The sequence below is a fragment of the Microcebus murinus genome, chromosome 8 (assembly GCF_040939455.1).
Source record: "Microcebus murinus isolate Inina chromosome 8, M.murinus_Inina_mat1.0, whole genome shotgun sequence".
Lineage (NCBI taxonomy): Eukaryota > Metazoa > Chordata > Mammalia > Primates > Cheirogaleidae > Microcebus > Microcebus murinus.
This window is the reverse complement of record NC_134111.1, coordinates 37787430-37803370: the sequence shown is the minus strand read 5'-3', so window position 1 is coordinate 37803370 and position 15941 is coordinate 37787430. Positions and strand designations below refer to the sequence as shown.

Sequence of the window (15941 nt, the reverse complement as noted above, 5' to 3'; positions counted from 1 at the left end):
CGTTGTTTAATTTCCATATATTTGTACAGTTTCCCAAGTTTTTATTGTTATTGATTGCTAGTTTTATTCCACTGTGGTCTGAGAAGATACTTGATATGATTTTAGTTTTTAAAAATTTGTTGAAACTTGTTTTGTGTCCTAACTTATGGTCTGTAGTGGAGAATGTTCTATGTGCTGATGAGAAGATTGTGTGTTCTATGGCTATTGGATGAAATGTTCTTTAAATGTCTGTTAGGTCTATTTGGTCTAATATATAGTTTAAATCCAATGTTTCCTTGTTAGTTTTCTGTCTAGATGATCTGTCTAATGCTGAGAGTGGGGTGCTTAAGTCCTCAACTATTATTGTATCAGAGTCTATCTCTCCCTTTAGATCTAATAATATTTGCTTTATATATCTGGGTGCTTTAGTTTTGGGTGCGTATATATTTAGAACTGTCACATCTTCTTGCTAAATTGATTCCTTTATCATTATGTAATGACTTTGTAGGTCTCTTTTTAACTTACAAATCTGCTTTATATGATATAAGTAAGTGCAGCTACTTCTGCTCATTTTTGGTTTCCATTTGCATGGAATATCCTTTTCCTTCTCTTTCCTTTCAGTCTGTATGTGTTTTTACAGATGAGATGAGTTTCTTATAGGTAGCTTATAGTTGGGTTAAATGCTCCAGGTGGGAGAATTTGTCTTCGGGATATGTGAAAATGCACAGTGGCTTCCCTGCAAGGGCAGTGGGGTTTTTGCCAATGGCTTACGCTTCAGTGGCTTTGGGCAGAGAATATCATTGGGGCTCCAGAGATGTGGAGATGCAATTCTGTTGGGCTTCCAGGCAGGATGCAGTTGGGTGGGGGCTGGGCTCTCAATGTGGCACCTTACTGTAGCTGTTTAGGGGTCTGTGGTTGTGTGGGACCCAGTGTGAGCTCCCTTTCTGGAGCAATGTCTTCATGTGGTCTCTAGGCACCTCACTATGTTAGTCTTGGGCCCTGTAATCAGGGCTTTCCTGTGGCTAGAATGCAGGAGTCTACAGTGGGAATTTGGACCACTGAGTTGGTTACTCAGTTATCCTTTTCCTGCATTAGGGAGCCTCTCCTGTCCTCTGTAGGAGTCCAGTGTTCTCTCTTAGATGATCTATTCAAAGTGTGATTATCTACTTACTTTGTTGGTTCTTCTTTGTGGAGGAGGTGAGTACCAGATGTCTCTAGTCAGCCATTTTGAAGACTCCCTAGGGTTGTTGATTATTTTCATTCTACTCTCTTCATATCTTATTTGATGGCAAGTCCTGTAGGCTCCATATCCACAGTATATTTTGAATCTGACAATTTTCTCCATCTACACTGGAACCTCCCTGGTACTTGGACAACTATAATAGCTTTCTATCTGGCCTCCCTACTTCCTTTCCCATCTCCCTAATAGCCATTTTCTCCATGGTGGCCAGAGCGAGCTTTCAAAATGTAAATCAGACAATTTTATTTTCCTGTTTACTGTCCTTTATTGGCTTCACATTATATCATTAATATAATCCCTATACTCCTTAATGGATGCATAAAACTTTACAAAAGCCTGCTTTTGCCTTTCTTTCCAAATGAATCTCCTACCACTCTTCCCCATGGTCAGTGCCTATCAGCTATAATGAACTTCTTTCTTTACCTTAAATATGCCAATTCATCTTCACATTAGCAAATTTGCACTTCTTGTTCCATTTGCTTGGGAATATTCTTTACCCAGATCTCAACTCAAAAGTTTACTTGGACTATTTCTTGACTATCCAATTTTACATTATTCATAGATAATTACTTTCCAAAGGAAATTAAGTGTGCAATGCTATTTAATTTTTCTGAATGCAGTCTCTCTCATTAAGAATCTTAACTGTTACTGCAATGCCAGTTTTTGTGTGATGTAAACTAGTACAATCTCTATGGAAAGTAATATTAAGAGACCTCAAAGGGCCAGGCGCGGTGGCTCACGCCTGTAATCCTAGCACTCTGGGAGGCCGAGGCAGGCAGATCACTCAAGGTCAGGAGTTCAAAACCAGCCTGAGCAAGAGCAAGACCTCGTCTCTACTATAAATAGAAAAAAATTAATTGGCCAACTACTATATATAGAAAAAATTAGCCGGGCATGGTGGTGCATGCCTGTAGTCCCAGATACTCGGGAGGCTGAGTCAGCAGGATTGCTTGAGCCCCGGAGTTTGAGGTTGCTGTGAGCTAGGCTGATGCCATGGCACTCACTCTAGCCTGGGCAACAAAGCAAGACTCTGTCTTTAAAAAAAAAAAAACAAAAAAAAAAACCCCAGATACCTCAAAGAACTAAAAGTAGAACTATCATTTGATCCAGCAATCCCACCACTGGGCATTTACCCTAAGGAAAAAGAGACATTATATAAAAAAGACAGCTATACTCGAATGTTTATAGCAGCACAATTTACAATTGCAAAGATGTGAAAACAACCCAAGTGTCCATCACTACATGAGTGGATTAATAAAATGTGGTATATGTATACCATGAAGTACTACTCAGCCACAAAAAACAATGGTGAACTAATACCTCTTGTATTACCCTGTATAGAGCTGGAGCCCATTCTCTGAAGTGATGTATCATAAGAATGGAAAACCGAGCACCACATACACTCACTATCAAATTGGTACTAACTGATCGACACATGTGTGCACATATGAAAGTAATATTCATCAGGTATCAAGCAGGTGGGGAGGGGGAGGACGGTATGGGTATAGTCACACCTAATGGGTAAAGGTATGCACTGTATGGGGGATGGTGGGCATGCATGTAACTCTGACTTGGTGGTGCAAAGGCAATATATGTAACCTAAACATTTGTACCCCTATAATATTCTGAAATAAAAAACCAAAATTTTTATTACAAAGTGAAGAAATTTGTTAGCAAACCAATGGGATAAGGAGAGATCCAAATGTGAAGTCAAGGAAGTGAAGCATAGGGGAGCAGATTATTCCCCATGTGCACATGCTTGAATCTAAACTGGTGGAGGTCCACAATGCTAGGGCTCACAGCGACAGAGTGGCGGTTAAATGTCTAGAGGTAGCAAAGTGCAGTAAATAATGGGAGAGACTTTGGAGCCAGGGAGTTTAGTGCCAATGCTGGTTTACCACTGATGAGTTGGGGGAAGTTGGGTAGGTCTCAACCTCACTTTGCCTCTGTATTCTTATCTGCAAAATGAGGAAATGATTGTACCTATCTCACAGAGTTATAGTGAGGATTAAATCAATTAGCACAGAAAGAATTTAGAATGGTACCAGAAAGTATTTAGAATGGTACCTGCTATATAAAGTCAGCTATTATTACAGAGCACAGATCCTTCCCTAGAAAGATATAATAATAAACCCAAATGTTTGATGTTATTTTTAGAATACTCACAGACAGAGGAGATTCATCTCCTCTCATTCACTCACCAACACCCACACACTCAAAAGAGGAGAGGAAAAGGTGGCATATTGCTCTTTAGGAAGACAGAAATTGCTATAGAAAGAACAGATATAGGTCCAAGAAGAGGTGAGGACTCAAGAATGAAAAGATTCTAAAGTCCTGAAATAGTGAAGGGGTCAGGTCAAAAAGGCATAGGTTTGAAGGAGTTCCTAGTGGTCAAATTTGGGATAATTTGAACACCAAAAAGAATAATAGTGATACTATTCACACTGAATTTTTTAAAGCCATAAATCCATAGTGATTAGGGATGAGAGGGAAAGGGATAAAGAGGGGGAAAGGGTAGGGAGAGAGATTTCTTCATTACAAATGAATCCCATCTAAAAAAAAAAAAAGGGAGAAAAAATGATAGAAAAACAATTTTGCAGCCCTTGGTGTAATAATTGATTCCAGCAATGATCATCAACAAATGTTATGCCATTGGCTAAAATGTGAGGAAACAGAATATTCTCATGGGTCAAAGTATCACACCACAAATTGTTTCTTACTCCCAAAGGAAAGATCTAGCTGTCAACATCTTAACCAAGTTCTCGAAGTTAGTATCAGCAACAGTGGGATGACCTGACATTATGTACCTCCTGGTATGAAGCGATAAGGCCACAATTCTTATCACCTATGTAGTTAAATTCTTTTTATTTTTTACTTTTAATTACTATTGGGTACATAATATTTGTATATCTTTGTAGGATTATAGAAGAATTCTATATAATATTCATGGCAAAAATTATTTATCCTGTAAGTAACATGAGGAAACAGAAAATTTCAGAATGTGGTTAACTGTACCAAATAAATGGCCTGGATTTTTCTTTAACCAACACAATAGTATGTAAATGAAATGCATAGAGTTGACTATCCTAGATTGAGAGAGTACAGGGACCAAACAATCAAATGCAGGGCATGAAATTAGATCCTGAATATTTTTTTAAAAAAAAACCATTTTGAGAACAATGAGAAAAAATTTTTAAAGTATGTATTAGGTGAAAATTTATGTATGAAAATTATGCTTATTTAGGAGAATGTTCCCATTCTTCAGAAATGCCTACTAAAGTACTTAGGGGTACAGTGTCAAAATATCTGCAAATTCCTTTTCAAAGCTTCAGAAAAAAGTATGTAGATATAACCATGTGTCTGTGTATGTGTGTGATGAAGGACATATTGCAGAAGTTTACAAATTGGTGGAATTTAGTGATGGATATATAGGTATCATTGTGCTTTCCTTTTAAATTTGCTTTTATGTTTGAAAAACATTTTAAATTAAGACAAAAATATAATCAAAACAACAAAAAAATGAATACTTCTTACCTGTTGCAATTTGTGCACCTGCCAGCCTGGCTCTTATTAAGCCATGTCTCTCTTTGAGGCGAAGAATCCGGACTTTTGGAAACTGAGACATGTATTTATCCAACTTATCTTTTAAGTAGTCTATATCAGAGTAAGGATAAACAAGATAACACTGGAATTAACTAAGTCTGAATAGTATCAGAAGTAATGTCTCCTAAATGTCAAATTCCAAAATCTATGACATTATTATCATCACTAAATGTTTGTTCCTTGGGCCATAATTTTATTTCCTGACATCATTTTCTTAGAAGAATTTTGTCTGAGTTCAACATTCTAAGCTGTCTGATTTCTCAAACCCCAAATCCTTCTTTTAAGTATTACAAAATTACACAGTGAAGGGATCACCTTTTCTGAGTATTTGTCAAGGCAGGGGAAGATTTACCTCAAAATAAATGAAGCTCAGGCTTCTTTGCAACTCTTTCCCCACCCCCACCCCTTGCAAAAGTCTCTTCCAAGATCCAGGGAAGAGGCTAAGCAATTGTGTGCAGATTGTGTAATTTGCAAAAGAAAGCTAGTGCAACAGTAGGAGGTTAAGACCACTAACATATCCTACTCAGACTTCCCCTCCATTATATCTTTCCTCTCTTATTGGATGACTGTAGAGGGAACCAGCTAGAGGAACATTTTGGGGAGTTTTGTGGGGTATATTTATGTGGCTTGTGGTCATTCAGGTGTGTAATTAAGCTATTGACAGCTATCCCAGGTAGGAATGGCTTCCAGGAATATTTTGGCAGCTCACTTTCTATGTTTGTGCTTGTTTTCTAAAAAGAGGACCCTGAAAATTGGATAAGCTTGAGGTCCCACAGAATCTGGACCTGGCCCTCATATAGGGACTTTTTTCAACTTAGTAACTGGGTTTATATTTTCAAAGTCATTTCCTAAGATTTTCAGACAGTTTTCCTAGGGTATCTCACTGCTTCTTGAGCTCAGTGTGATTATGGTAGGAACTCTGGGGCTAAAGAAACTGCCCAAATTGCTGTGGTCACAGTCCAAGGTTAAGCTGTTCTATTAACATTGCCATCTCTTTGCTATTTACTAAACTTTTCTGAAATGGGTAGCATTTAGGAAATTCGTAATATGGCTGTCATGGGACCTATGAGACCACCTACATAGACAAGTTATTTGACAAATTCAAAGGATAAGATTCTTCACTATAATAAACAAAAACAAACTTAAAGACCATAGTGGATTCTGCTTTTGAACTCTGTTGGGACAACATCTCTCTGATCCCATTGATAATCTGTCTTCTCAACACTTAACTGAACACATAATATGACTTGCTCTTGAGGAGGAAGCCATAGGACTTCTATTTCTTTGCTTTCCATAGAGTCTAAGCTATGATCAGTAGAAAGAGCATCCGATTAACTGTGGGGCACTTGCTTATTAGATTTCATAATCAGGCATTTGTGCATTTGGACTCTGGACACTTCAAAGTGCCCATCTCCAAGGAACTATAAGTTAGAAAATCACTTTCCATGGTATGGGAGTCACAACTGAGAGAAAGCCTGAAATACATAGCTGAACAGAGCCCTGGATGACTTCTAATGTCTCGTAGATGCTGAGACCTATGCCTTTAAACCTCTGCATGAAACAATGATTTAGCATTTATAAAATGTTTATGCTTCATCAACTTATCGTACAATTTTGTCATCCAAACGGCTATTGCTTCATAGGAAACTTGACTTTTCAAGAGAGAGCCTGAGTGTTTTTCTTACCTTTGGTGCTGAAGTCATCTACCAGCAGAATCTCCTTGATGAGGCGTGGAGGAGAGCGGTTGAGGACACTATGAACGGACCTCAGGAGTGTGGACCACACCTCATCCACAAAACACATGATGACACTCGTGGTTGGGAGGTTATTGTGAACTAGCTGTTCTGCACACCTGGGCCGGAATATAAGCAGAGCACAAGAGATGTCCTAACAAGATCCACAGATGGTTTTAAAGTCACTGTGTGTGATTGTGTGCATCTACATATATGCTCACTCTATCTTCTATTTGTCATCGATTTTTATAAATCAATAAAGATATTATCATTTTTATAATGTACCTTTTCTTGGGGAGGGGTACATGCAAAATAAAAGAGCAGAAGAATAACCAGTAACACCAGTTGCTATAAAAGGGCCAGCCATGCAAGACATGAGAACTTCCTGTGGAGGCATTGTGCTGCAGTGGAAAGGATCTCGGCTTTACAGGCAATTAGACTCTATTGTGAATCTTATTACCAATATTTCTTAGATCTTTAACCAGTTACACCTTCCTTAATCTTTCTGTGTCTCAGTTTCCTCATCTGCAAAGTGAGGGAATTAATGGTTCTTATTCAACAGAGTTTTATATCCTAGTGATAATGTACCTAAAAAGTCTACCATGGTTCCTGGGATAGGAATTCACTAAATGGTAGTTATTGTTATCATTATTAGAGGGAATTAATGGTTCTTATTCAACAGAGTTTTATATCCTAGTGATAATGTACCTAAAAAGTCTACCATGGTTCCTGGGATAGGAATTCACTAAATGGTAGTTATTGTTATCATTATTAGATCATATACCAGAAGAGAGCATTCTGACTTATTTAACATTACCAAGCAGTTATGACTGCCCTTCCAGCCAGCCATCTGCTAAGTGCCAAGGATATATTCTTTCTCCCACTCTGCATGTGAATGTATTTATGGCACTTTATATGGGCCAAATAATTAAACTATTTTCAGCTTCCCTATCTATCTGGGGGTTCCTGCGGAGAGCCTGCTATACAGTTGACATCATTTTGCTGGCATAGAACTAAGACCCAGGCTATAGTGGGAACTGGTATTCAGATGGGCTGCAGCTGGCCTGGGTTTTCCCATGCTCTGCAGCTCACACCACCTCACAGCTGGCATCCTTCCACCTCCCTCCTGTGTTGCTCCTCACAGGAGGTGCCCAGTGGAACCTCATAGTGCATATTTGCCATCCGTCTAACACAGTTACTGTCAGTAATGTAGTCATTAATGATGAGGATGTTGATAAATAAATACCATAAACACTCTGCATTATTTCAATTGAAGCATCAAACCACTAGCATCTCTTTCCCTTTTTGTTGATGAATAATCAAAATCATGGACAGACTAGTCCATGATTCTACTGCTAGTAAATGGCAGAGCTGGGACTCAAACTCTGGTCCAGCCTGGCTCCAGAAGTCATCATTCAGTAAGTTTTAAGTCCACAAGAATAGAAGCAGCTGGCAGTAGACGTGGCATTTTGTGGGAGCTTATACTTCTGCCACGTAACATGGTGACAGTTTACTTATTCCATAAATAAGAAATAGATAAGAGTATAAGTCATAGTAAAACAAACCATGTTTGCATGGCACTTTATTTATAGTTGCCAAAGTGCTGTTTTGTACATAATTTAAGTCAATCTTCACGACAACTGCTTGAGATTCATATTATTATGCACTTCCTCAAATAGAGCAGACTGAAGCTTGAGAAGTTAAATGACTCACCCAACATCATTCGCCTAGAAAAAATGTATGTGGGAATATGAACAAAAACAGTTTTCATTCCACTGCTGGTTTTTCTGTACTAAGAGCCTGGATTTTGGAATCAGTTGAATATGTGCTCAAATATCGGTTCTTTTAATTACTAGCTTGGAAAAATTATATAACTTCTTTGAACCTCAATTTGCCAACTGCAAAGCAAACATTAAAAATCTACTTGTTGTAAGATTAAATACAAATATTATATGAATTCACCTAGTATATATCTAACACATAGTAGGTACTTAAGAAATGGTAGGCAAATCCAGCTATGCTCTGTAATTTCAATGGTTCCCTAAAATGGTTGGTTATCATAATAATGGATAAAGCCTTAGAAAAACATACAAATCCAATCCTCAGCCCCAGAAAAATCAATTCAGGATGTTTGCATAGGGTCTGAGAATTTGTTTCTAAATCAAACAAACAAAATAAAACAAAAAGAAACCAACCAAAAAACAAAAGAATGGCTTACAAGTCATTGATATGCCAGTTTGAGAACTTGAGCTGGAAGGTAAAGTTAATTTATCCTTATTATTTGTGGCCAATCTTAAAAAAAAAAATTGAGGGGTGATAGGAGCATGTCCTGAATTGTCAAACAACATAAAATCAAAATTACACATTTTGATTAGGTATCTTCATGTAGTGATCATATATTTAATGTTAACATAAAACAGCAGATTGTCTAAACTAAAATAATCTTATTCTACACAAAGGATCCATGCATTGGCATTTCAGAATAATATGAGATATTCCTGACTTCATAGTGCCAACATATATCGAAACTCAACTTCTTTACATCCTCACCGGAGACACCCCTAGTTCTTGAGCTTCACTCCCTTGCTGCAGAAGTCTCCTAACAATCTCTATTTCCACTCTTTGTCACATCCAAACCACTTTCCTGTTTAAAATCCTTCAGTCAATTACTATGGAACAAAGAAAAATATCTACATTCTTGACTATAACCTAACAGATACCTGCCCATCTTTCCAACTGTATGTCATTCCCCTGTCCCCACACACTCCACTTGGTCACCTTGGCCTTCTTTCAGTTCTTTCTCTGGCCACTCTTTCAAAATGTAGCTGTTCTTCTATTCTTCTTCTTCTTCTTCTTTTTTTTTTTTTTTTATCATACCAGAGTTTTATTAATAGCATTTTTTAAAATTTATTTCAGCATATTTATTCTATTAATTTTTAGTACAGTCATCTGTGTTTTTGTCAGAGCATTCATTTATCAATTTTATTTCCTTATCTTCTGCATCCAGAATTTCCTGAGGACGGGGCAAATCTGCCTTGCTTACAATGTCACAAGCTTCAAGCACAGTTGCACATAATAAATATTTGATAAATGTGTATTGAATGAATGGATGAATGAATGGCAATGGAATGCAGCTTAAATTTAAAGCTTAAATAGTAAAAGAGATATTTCTCTTTGAGACAGGAAAAGAATGGTACCATATGTAAGTTTATACATACAGGATGAGAAGTTGAAAAATTATAGCTTATAGTGGAGGAAAGGTTATTTGCTAATATAATAAAGTAGAGGCTTAAGGATATTGGAGACTATTTCTGACAGGCAGTATGGGCAGTGGGAAAGAGTGTCAGCCAATTATACATAAAGGGGTTTCTGAGGGGCACTGAGCACTTTCCTGAAGTTGGAGATGCCAAAATTTTGACAAAATGCAAGTGTGTGATTTGCTCCACCAGTGCCTGGGAGCCTGAATGATGTAGGAGATAAAGCAAATTGTTGGATTAATACAAGTCTAGGGGTCATCAGAGCAAATGAGGTAGAAAGAAGAATGGTAGAAGATTTTGAAGGTATAGGTGTTAAAGTGGTTAAATGTTTCCTCTTGGGCTCTGGGTTGGGAAGGAAGTAAAGCTAAGAGAAGTTTAGTAGCCTGAGTGAAAGGGAGGGTACGGAAGAAAACAGTGACACCCTCTGACTTCCTCATCTCCAATTTTATCATGTAAATTAATGGGAAATGCACATTTTACACTCAAATATTCTTTATAATATTTAGAGCTGAAAAAAATAAATCAGTTCTGAAAATCAAAGGTCAACTGCACAAATTCTGCAGGAACCAACAAGTCTAGCTGTGAAGTCCTGAGAGTTGCTTTATGGTTAAAATTTGGTTGGGTTTAGAAACATCCAGTGATCAATGAAAATTAATTGGGAAGAGTTTCAGGCAGGCTCATACCAATGACTTTTCCTATACTATAAATCAGTAGATTTTTGGCCTGTTTTAGAAGGAACTTTTAAAGTCTAGCCAGTTTGAAATTAGAAGTAGGAAAAGTTCTCAGGGATTTGAGAGATTTGGGAAAGGCTCTCAAATTTTCCCCAGTGTGCCATGGTGCCTTAATTTCACTCTTAGAAACCCATAGGGGCAGATGACGAAGAACCCCACTAGATGCTAATATACCAGCAAATAAGAATTATCTCTGCAAATTGCTGACAAGCATATATTTTAGATGTATTTAAGGAATAATATTGAAGAAGACCCCATTGAAGATTATAAGGTACAGATCATATTGGTGTCCAGTAAAAGGCAATATTAAAGGATGGGGGAGGGGCACTGAAAGAGCTGCCAGAGGTTTCCAATACAGAGTTTCAGAAAGTGCCTTGGTTTAGGTGACTGAGATGTCAGCCTGCTCTAACATTCATGGGGACCTGTTCTCCTGCACCACTAAACAGATTAAGCAGGTTTACAGGTATGTAACAAAACCAGTATGCTTGTTTTGTTCAAAGGCACAGTGGGCCACATCAGAAAGGCTTTCAGCATTATTAAATCTTACACCAGTCTTGCATACTGACAGTTATCTAGTTGTAAAAACCACTTCAAATTATCCTACACTGACCCAGTTGAAGCAAATTCCTTTTATTCCAATTTTTCCATTGGAAACCTTGATTTCTGCTCTATTGAGGAAGGAGGAATTGCAGCTAAAGTCTAATTTAAATGTAAGATATTTCTGGGTTTGTATCTTTTTTGAGGCTAAAAAAATCATATTTATATTCTGTATGTCTATTCATTACACAAACTAAGTATTTAGAGTCAACAGGCCCCGTGGTATACTTAAAAATTAACCCAATCTATTTTGTTCAGGGAAAGTGTAGGCCTAGGTGACTATAGCCAACCCAAGTTCTACAAACAAATGGGGCCTCTAATGCAGGTTGTTTCATCATCCTGCACAGAGCTGACATGCTACTGTGGTAGGGCAGAGAGACTCTGGACCTGAGAAACATGATGAGTTCTTTCTAGCACTTACTGGCCACAGACCAATAATAAGGCAAATCATTTAACCTTCTAGAGCCTCAGTTTCCTCACTTGTAGGATGAAGACTACAGTGCCCTGATCACAGAATGTCTGTGCAGATTTGATGAGATAACGGATATAAAAATACTTCATACGCTTAAAACCCATGTGAGAACCTAATGCAAATGCACACATTTTGACTGGGCACACTGCCCTTTTCTGAGGCAATCCTTTAATCTGAATCTATCAAGTGCTCAGTCATTTATCAAGAGACTCAGAAAGGGATGTGTTCTACCCTCTTGGCTCCTGTGTGCTGAATGCTCAGCCACTAACCTGATTTGAATGTAGCCTATCAAATAAAGGAGGTTTCAAATCAGAAGATAGAGGGAATGATAACATTCTCTCACTTCTATGAATTTTTCATTTTATTCCAAAGCAGTCAAAATGTACTATGTGGGTCAAGTCTCAGTCTTCACAGATTTGAACAGAAGGTCAAGGAGAATATTTTCTCAACTTCTATTTGCAATTCAACTACGGCCTTGATGGGAGCCTTCAGGGGCCCTCCCTCCCCGCACTCTGGTATCTTCAGGAGCATCGTGAGGAGAAGGCAGCATGGAGCTGAGGAGCTGGGCCTGGAGTTACAGTACATTCTTTTCTCCAAGACCTTAGAATGAATGGGGCTTCTTTTCCTCTCCCTGATAAGAGGGTATGGTGATATAAACATTTTCCTTTCATGTTTTGTTCCTTCTAGGGTAGACTGTCCCTGACCTTCAGTCAAAATCACTCGACAACTAATTTAGGAAATTTAAATCACACTCATCCCGTCTACTGCAGAGGCCCTTAGCCAACTGAAGCTGTGGTCGCTGAGGTGGCTATTGCCATCAAAGCCACAGGACTCAGGCTTAGAAATATAAACCACGGGCATCGACATTTGCCCCTTTGACAATAGTCTATTTTGAGCAAGCAGCTGTCACAGTGAAATTGGGAAGGCATGGAGAAGAGCAGGAGGTGGCATGATGTGGCAGGAATGGTGCTGGCTGGGGGTGAGGGCACCATGCATGTGGGTAGCCTGTCGTGTATGACCTTGACCTTGGGCAAGGCACTTTCCTCCTGGGACCATCTCTGGGATATGAGGGACTAGATTAGATCTCCTTTGATTCTTCATCTAGTGATTACCATTCTGTGATTTTCTCTGCAACTCAGGCTACATTAAACCTTAAATGCTTTCCTCTGGGTCAAGAGACTCCTGAGAAAAAGCAAATTCAATTGTTTTTTCTATGGCTTTAAATCCTTTCATAGTTTCCCACTGGCCTTTAGAAGGACCTTAACAAGGTCCCGAGTGATCTGGACTCTACTTACCTCTGTGGCCTCACTTACACCCTCATCACCCAACCCAGTTTCTCAGAGGATCATTCTTTTTCCCTCCTTTCCCCACTTCTCCAAGTCTCTCCCCTTTCAGGTTATAGCTCAAACATTCTGCTGTCCCCCAGGCCATGCTAGACCTTCCTCTTCCTCTCTCCAGTAGGACACTGTGCTTCTGCACAATGTTTGCTCTATGTGCCTCAAGGGCAGGGACCATGCCCTGAGGCTTCCCCGCTCAGAGAGATTTGCCCACTGAGATTTGCTCACTGTGTTTGTGGTGCGCTTTCAAAGAATCACTTTTGCTTAATGTTGTATAGAAAATGGTTTCCTATCCATTTTTCCTCTGACTAGGTACATGCCTTGCAAAACGAATTCCCCTCCTGCACCTCTGACGTATGTATAAGAAGAGAGATGTTTTAATGTCTGCCTGAGTCATAACGAAACAAAGGAAGGAGGAGCCGTAGCCGTGCAAAGAGCACTTGAATTAAAAGTTGGGAAATTTTTTTGTTTGGTATCCCAAATCCGCTATTAGCTTGGCAGGACAGAAGATACATCATTTGTTCTTTTACAGCCTCACTTTTCTCATCTGTAAAACATTTGAGAGATAGTATCTCTTTCATGGTGCTGCTGTGAGGATTAGTTAGAACAAAAATCCACACACACACACACACACTCCTATAAAGTCTATATACAAATATACATGCTTATACATCACTGACTGAAACAAAACAAGCACTGTTTTTGTGAGCCTCAGAAAGGGAGGAATTCCCTCCCTCAGAGAGCCTTGGCAAGCCCCGGGGAGGTGGGGGTGTGGGAGCTCAGTGGGGAGGGGTTTTATTAAGCAGAAGACTGAGGGTTGGGTCCAGACGCTGATGCTTGTGAACTGTGAGCCCTTGTATTACTTTGTGTGTCCTTGTGTTTTTTCCATCTGGGAATAAGGAGGTGTAACACTTTATCAACCTAGCGAGGATCAAGGAGCAGGCCCCAGGCTCCTGTGGCATGGTGTGCTGGCTCCCTGCAGGCTATGAGCAAATATTACATGAAACGAAATGAGCTGCAACTCTCCGAATTATTTACCATAATCAGAAACCTCAGGTTCCTCTGTAAATTTCAGTTTTTTTTATAGGTAAATCTGGGATAATAGTATCTACCTTGAGGACAGGTTTTCGGGGTCCAACAAGAAGGCATGTAGTAAAGGCCTTTGTAAACACTAGGTTTCTTCCCATTGCCACATCTCACACATTCCAGATACCAGTATTTTAGAAGCAGGGCCAATTTAGGAGGTACTTGAGTTTGGAATAATATAGATGTTTCCCCAGGGGACTCTCAAAAAACTCCTTTTATTTTGAAAGCAAACAACAAAACAGAGCTTCCAAACATGGCCATTTTCCCTGAATTTTTCTGATCCTTGAGCAAAAAAAAGCTCTTAAGAGTTCCCCTCTTGAGAGGCTCTGTTCTGAACGGATCAGCCAGGAATGCCTAGCAGGAAGTTATTTTCTGGGATAAGAGTACCCAGGGCAGTATTACAGCAAAATTTTGATAAAATTAGGCTGAGGGTTAAATAGGGCCCTGGGTTAGTTAGATGTGTGAAAAGGCGCCATAAATAGGTTTGAATTCCCACATCGACTAATTACTCTATCCCAGGAGTATTTCTAGGTCTTTGATGGTATTTAGCAGGAAAAGTCACTGATTTGCTTTAACATTTCTCAGTTTTCCATTAATTAGGCACTGTTTAACTGTTTTCTTTGAATCAGTAGCAGAATGGTGTTTTACTTTCTTCTCTGATCATTTTTGTGTTTATTATTCCCTAGTTATGGGGAAAGTGTGATAAATAAAAGTATCCAAAGGCTCAGTAATTGTTTCTTGGCCATAGTTAATCTTTTTTATGTTACAGTCTAGCCTACACCTTTTAAACAAAATTTCCCTTTTATTTCCTGCTCTTTTACATGACTTGCCAATGAAATAGAGCACTGTGCCTTAACATACAAACACATGTAAGTTCACAAAAACGTGCACATATGCACACGAATGAACACACATTCTATTTAAAAAGCACCACTAGCTGGCTGCGGTGCCTCATGCCTGTAATCCCAGCATTCTGGGAAACTGAGGTGGGAGGACTGTTCGAGCCCAGGAGTTTGGGACCACCCTAGGGAACATAGTGAAATCCAAAGATCCTATTTCTACAAAAAATTTTAAAATTAGCTAGGCATGATGGCATGCCAGAAGTCTGAGCTACTTTAGGAGGCCGAGCCAGGAGGATCACTGGAGCCTAGGATTTGAGGCTCCCGGAAACTATGATGACACCACTGCACTCCAGTCTGGGTGACAGAGAGAGACCCTGTCTCAAAAAAAAAAAAAAAAAAAAAGGTGTCACTGCCTTTGGGTGAAAGCAGGAAATAATCCTTTTTTTTTTTATTTTTACTTTTTTTTTTCAGCCTTTAGGTAGCAAATTCTTTTAAATCCCTTTTGTGAGTCTTTTTTTTTTTTTCTTGCCCCTGAGTAGGTAGTTTCTCAGGGAGATCTCATAGCATCTCCGGTTAATTTTAGATAATGTTCTCTAGTCCTATTAGTCACAAAGGCACTCTCATTGCATCAATTGAAATATTTATCACATGTAAAAATAAAAAATGTGAATTTAATTTCATTTAAAAATTTCTCTTTTCCTCTAGCCTGATAAAGTTTTAAAAGCTTGAAATTTGGTAGGATACCTGATCAGTTTATTTTCTCTCTTCTGGTTTTTCCTCCTCCTCCTTCCCTTTTTCTTCCTCCTCCAGTGACACATTAGTTATGGTTTTTGACTCTACTAGAGCCAAAATTAAGGTTTGAAAAAGTTTTCCTCTTCCCTCAGATAATTCAGACTGGTTGTGGCAAATGCACTGTGCTATCTTTTGTTTTTTTGTATGTGCCAAGAAAAACCTCTCTTTAGCTGTGCCGGAAGAAATCAAATTATTGGTTGACAGTCCTGGCTCTGGGTTAAAAGAATAAATACCCATTTTAATTGCTTTATTGAGGGGCTTGCCAGTGTTCT

The 15941-nt window shown here is 38.8% G+C and overlaps 1 protein-coding gene across 1 annotated transcript in view; it reads right to left on the bottom strand.

Moving 5' to 3' along the window:
• The window catches only part of GALNT5 (polypeptide N-acetylgalactosaminyltransferase 5), a 47169-nt gene that overhangs the window by 24979 nt on the left and 6249 nt on the right, over nt 1–15941 (bottom strand). Inside the window, exons 2-3 of the mRNA XM_012742739.3 lie at nt 6508–6674; nt 4754–4873 (exon numbers count right to left, since the gene is read on the bottom strand). Of these exons, the coding sequence (XP_012598193.3) occupies nt 4754–4873; nt 6508–6674 (287 nt within the window). The remainder of the gene's footprint in view (nt 1–4753; nt 4874–6507; nt 6675–15941) is intronic.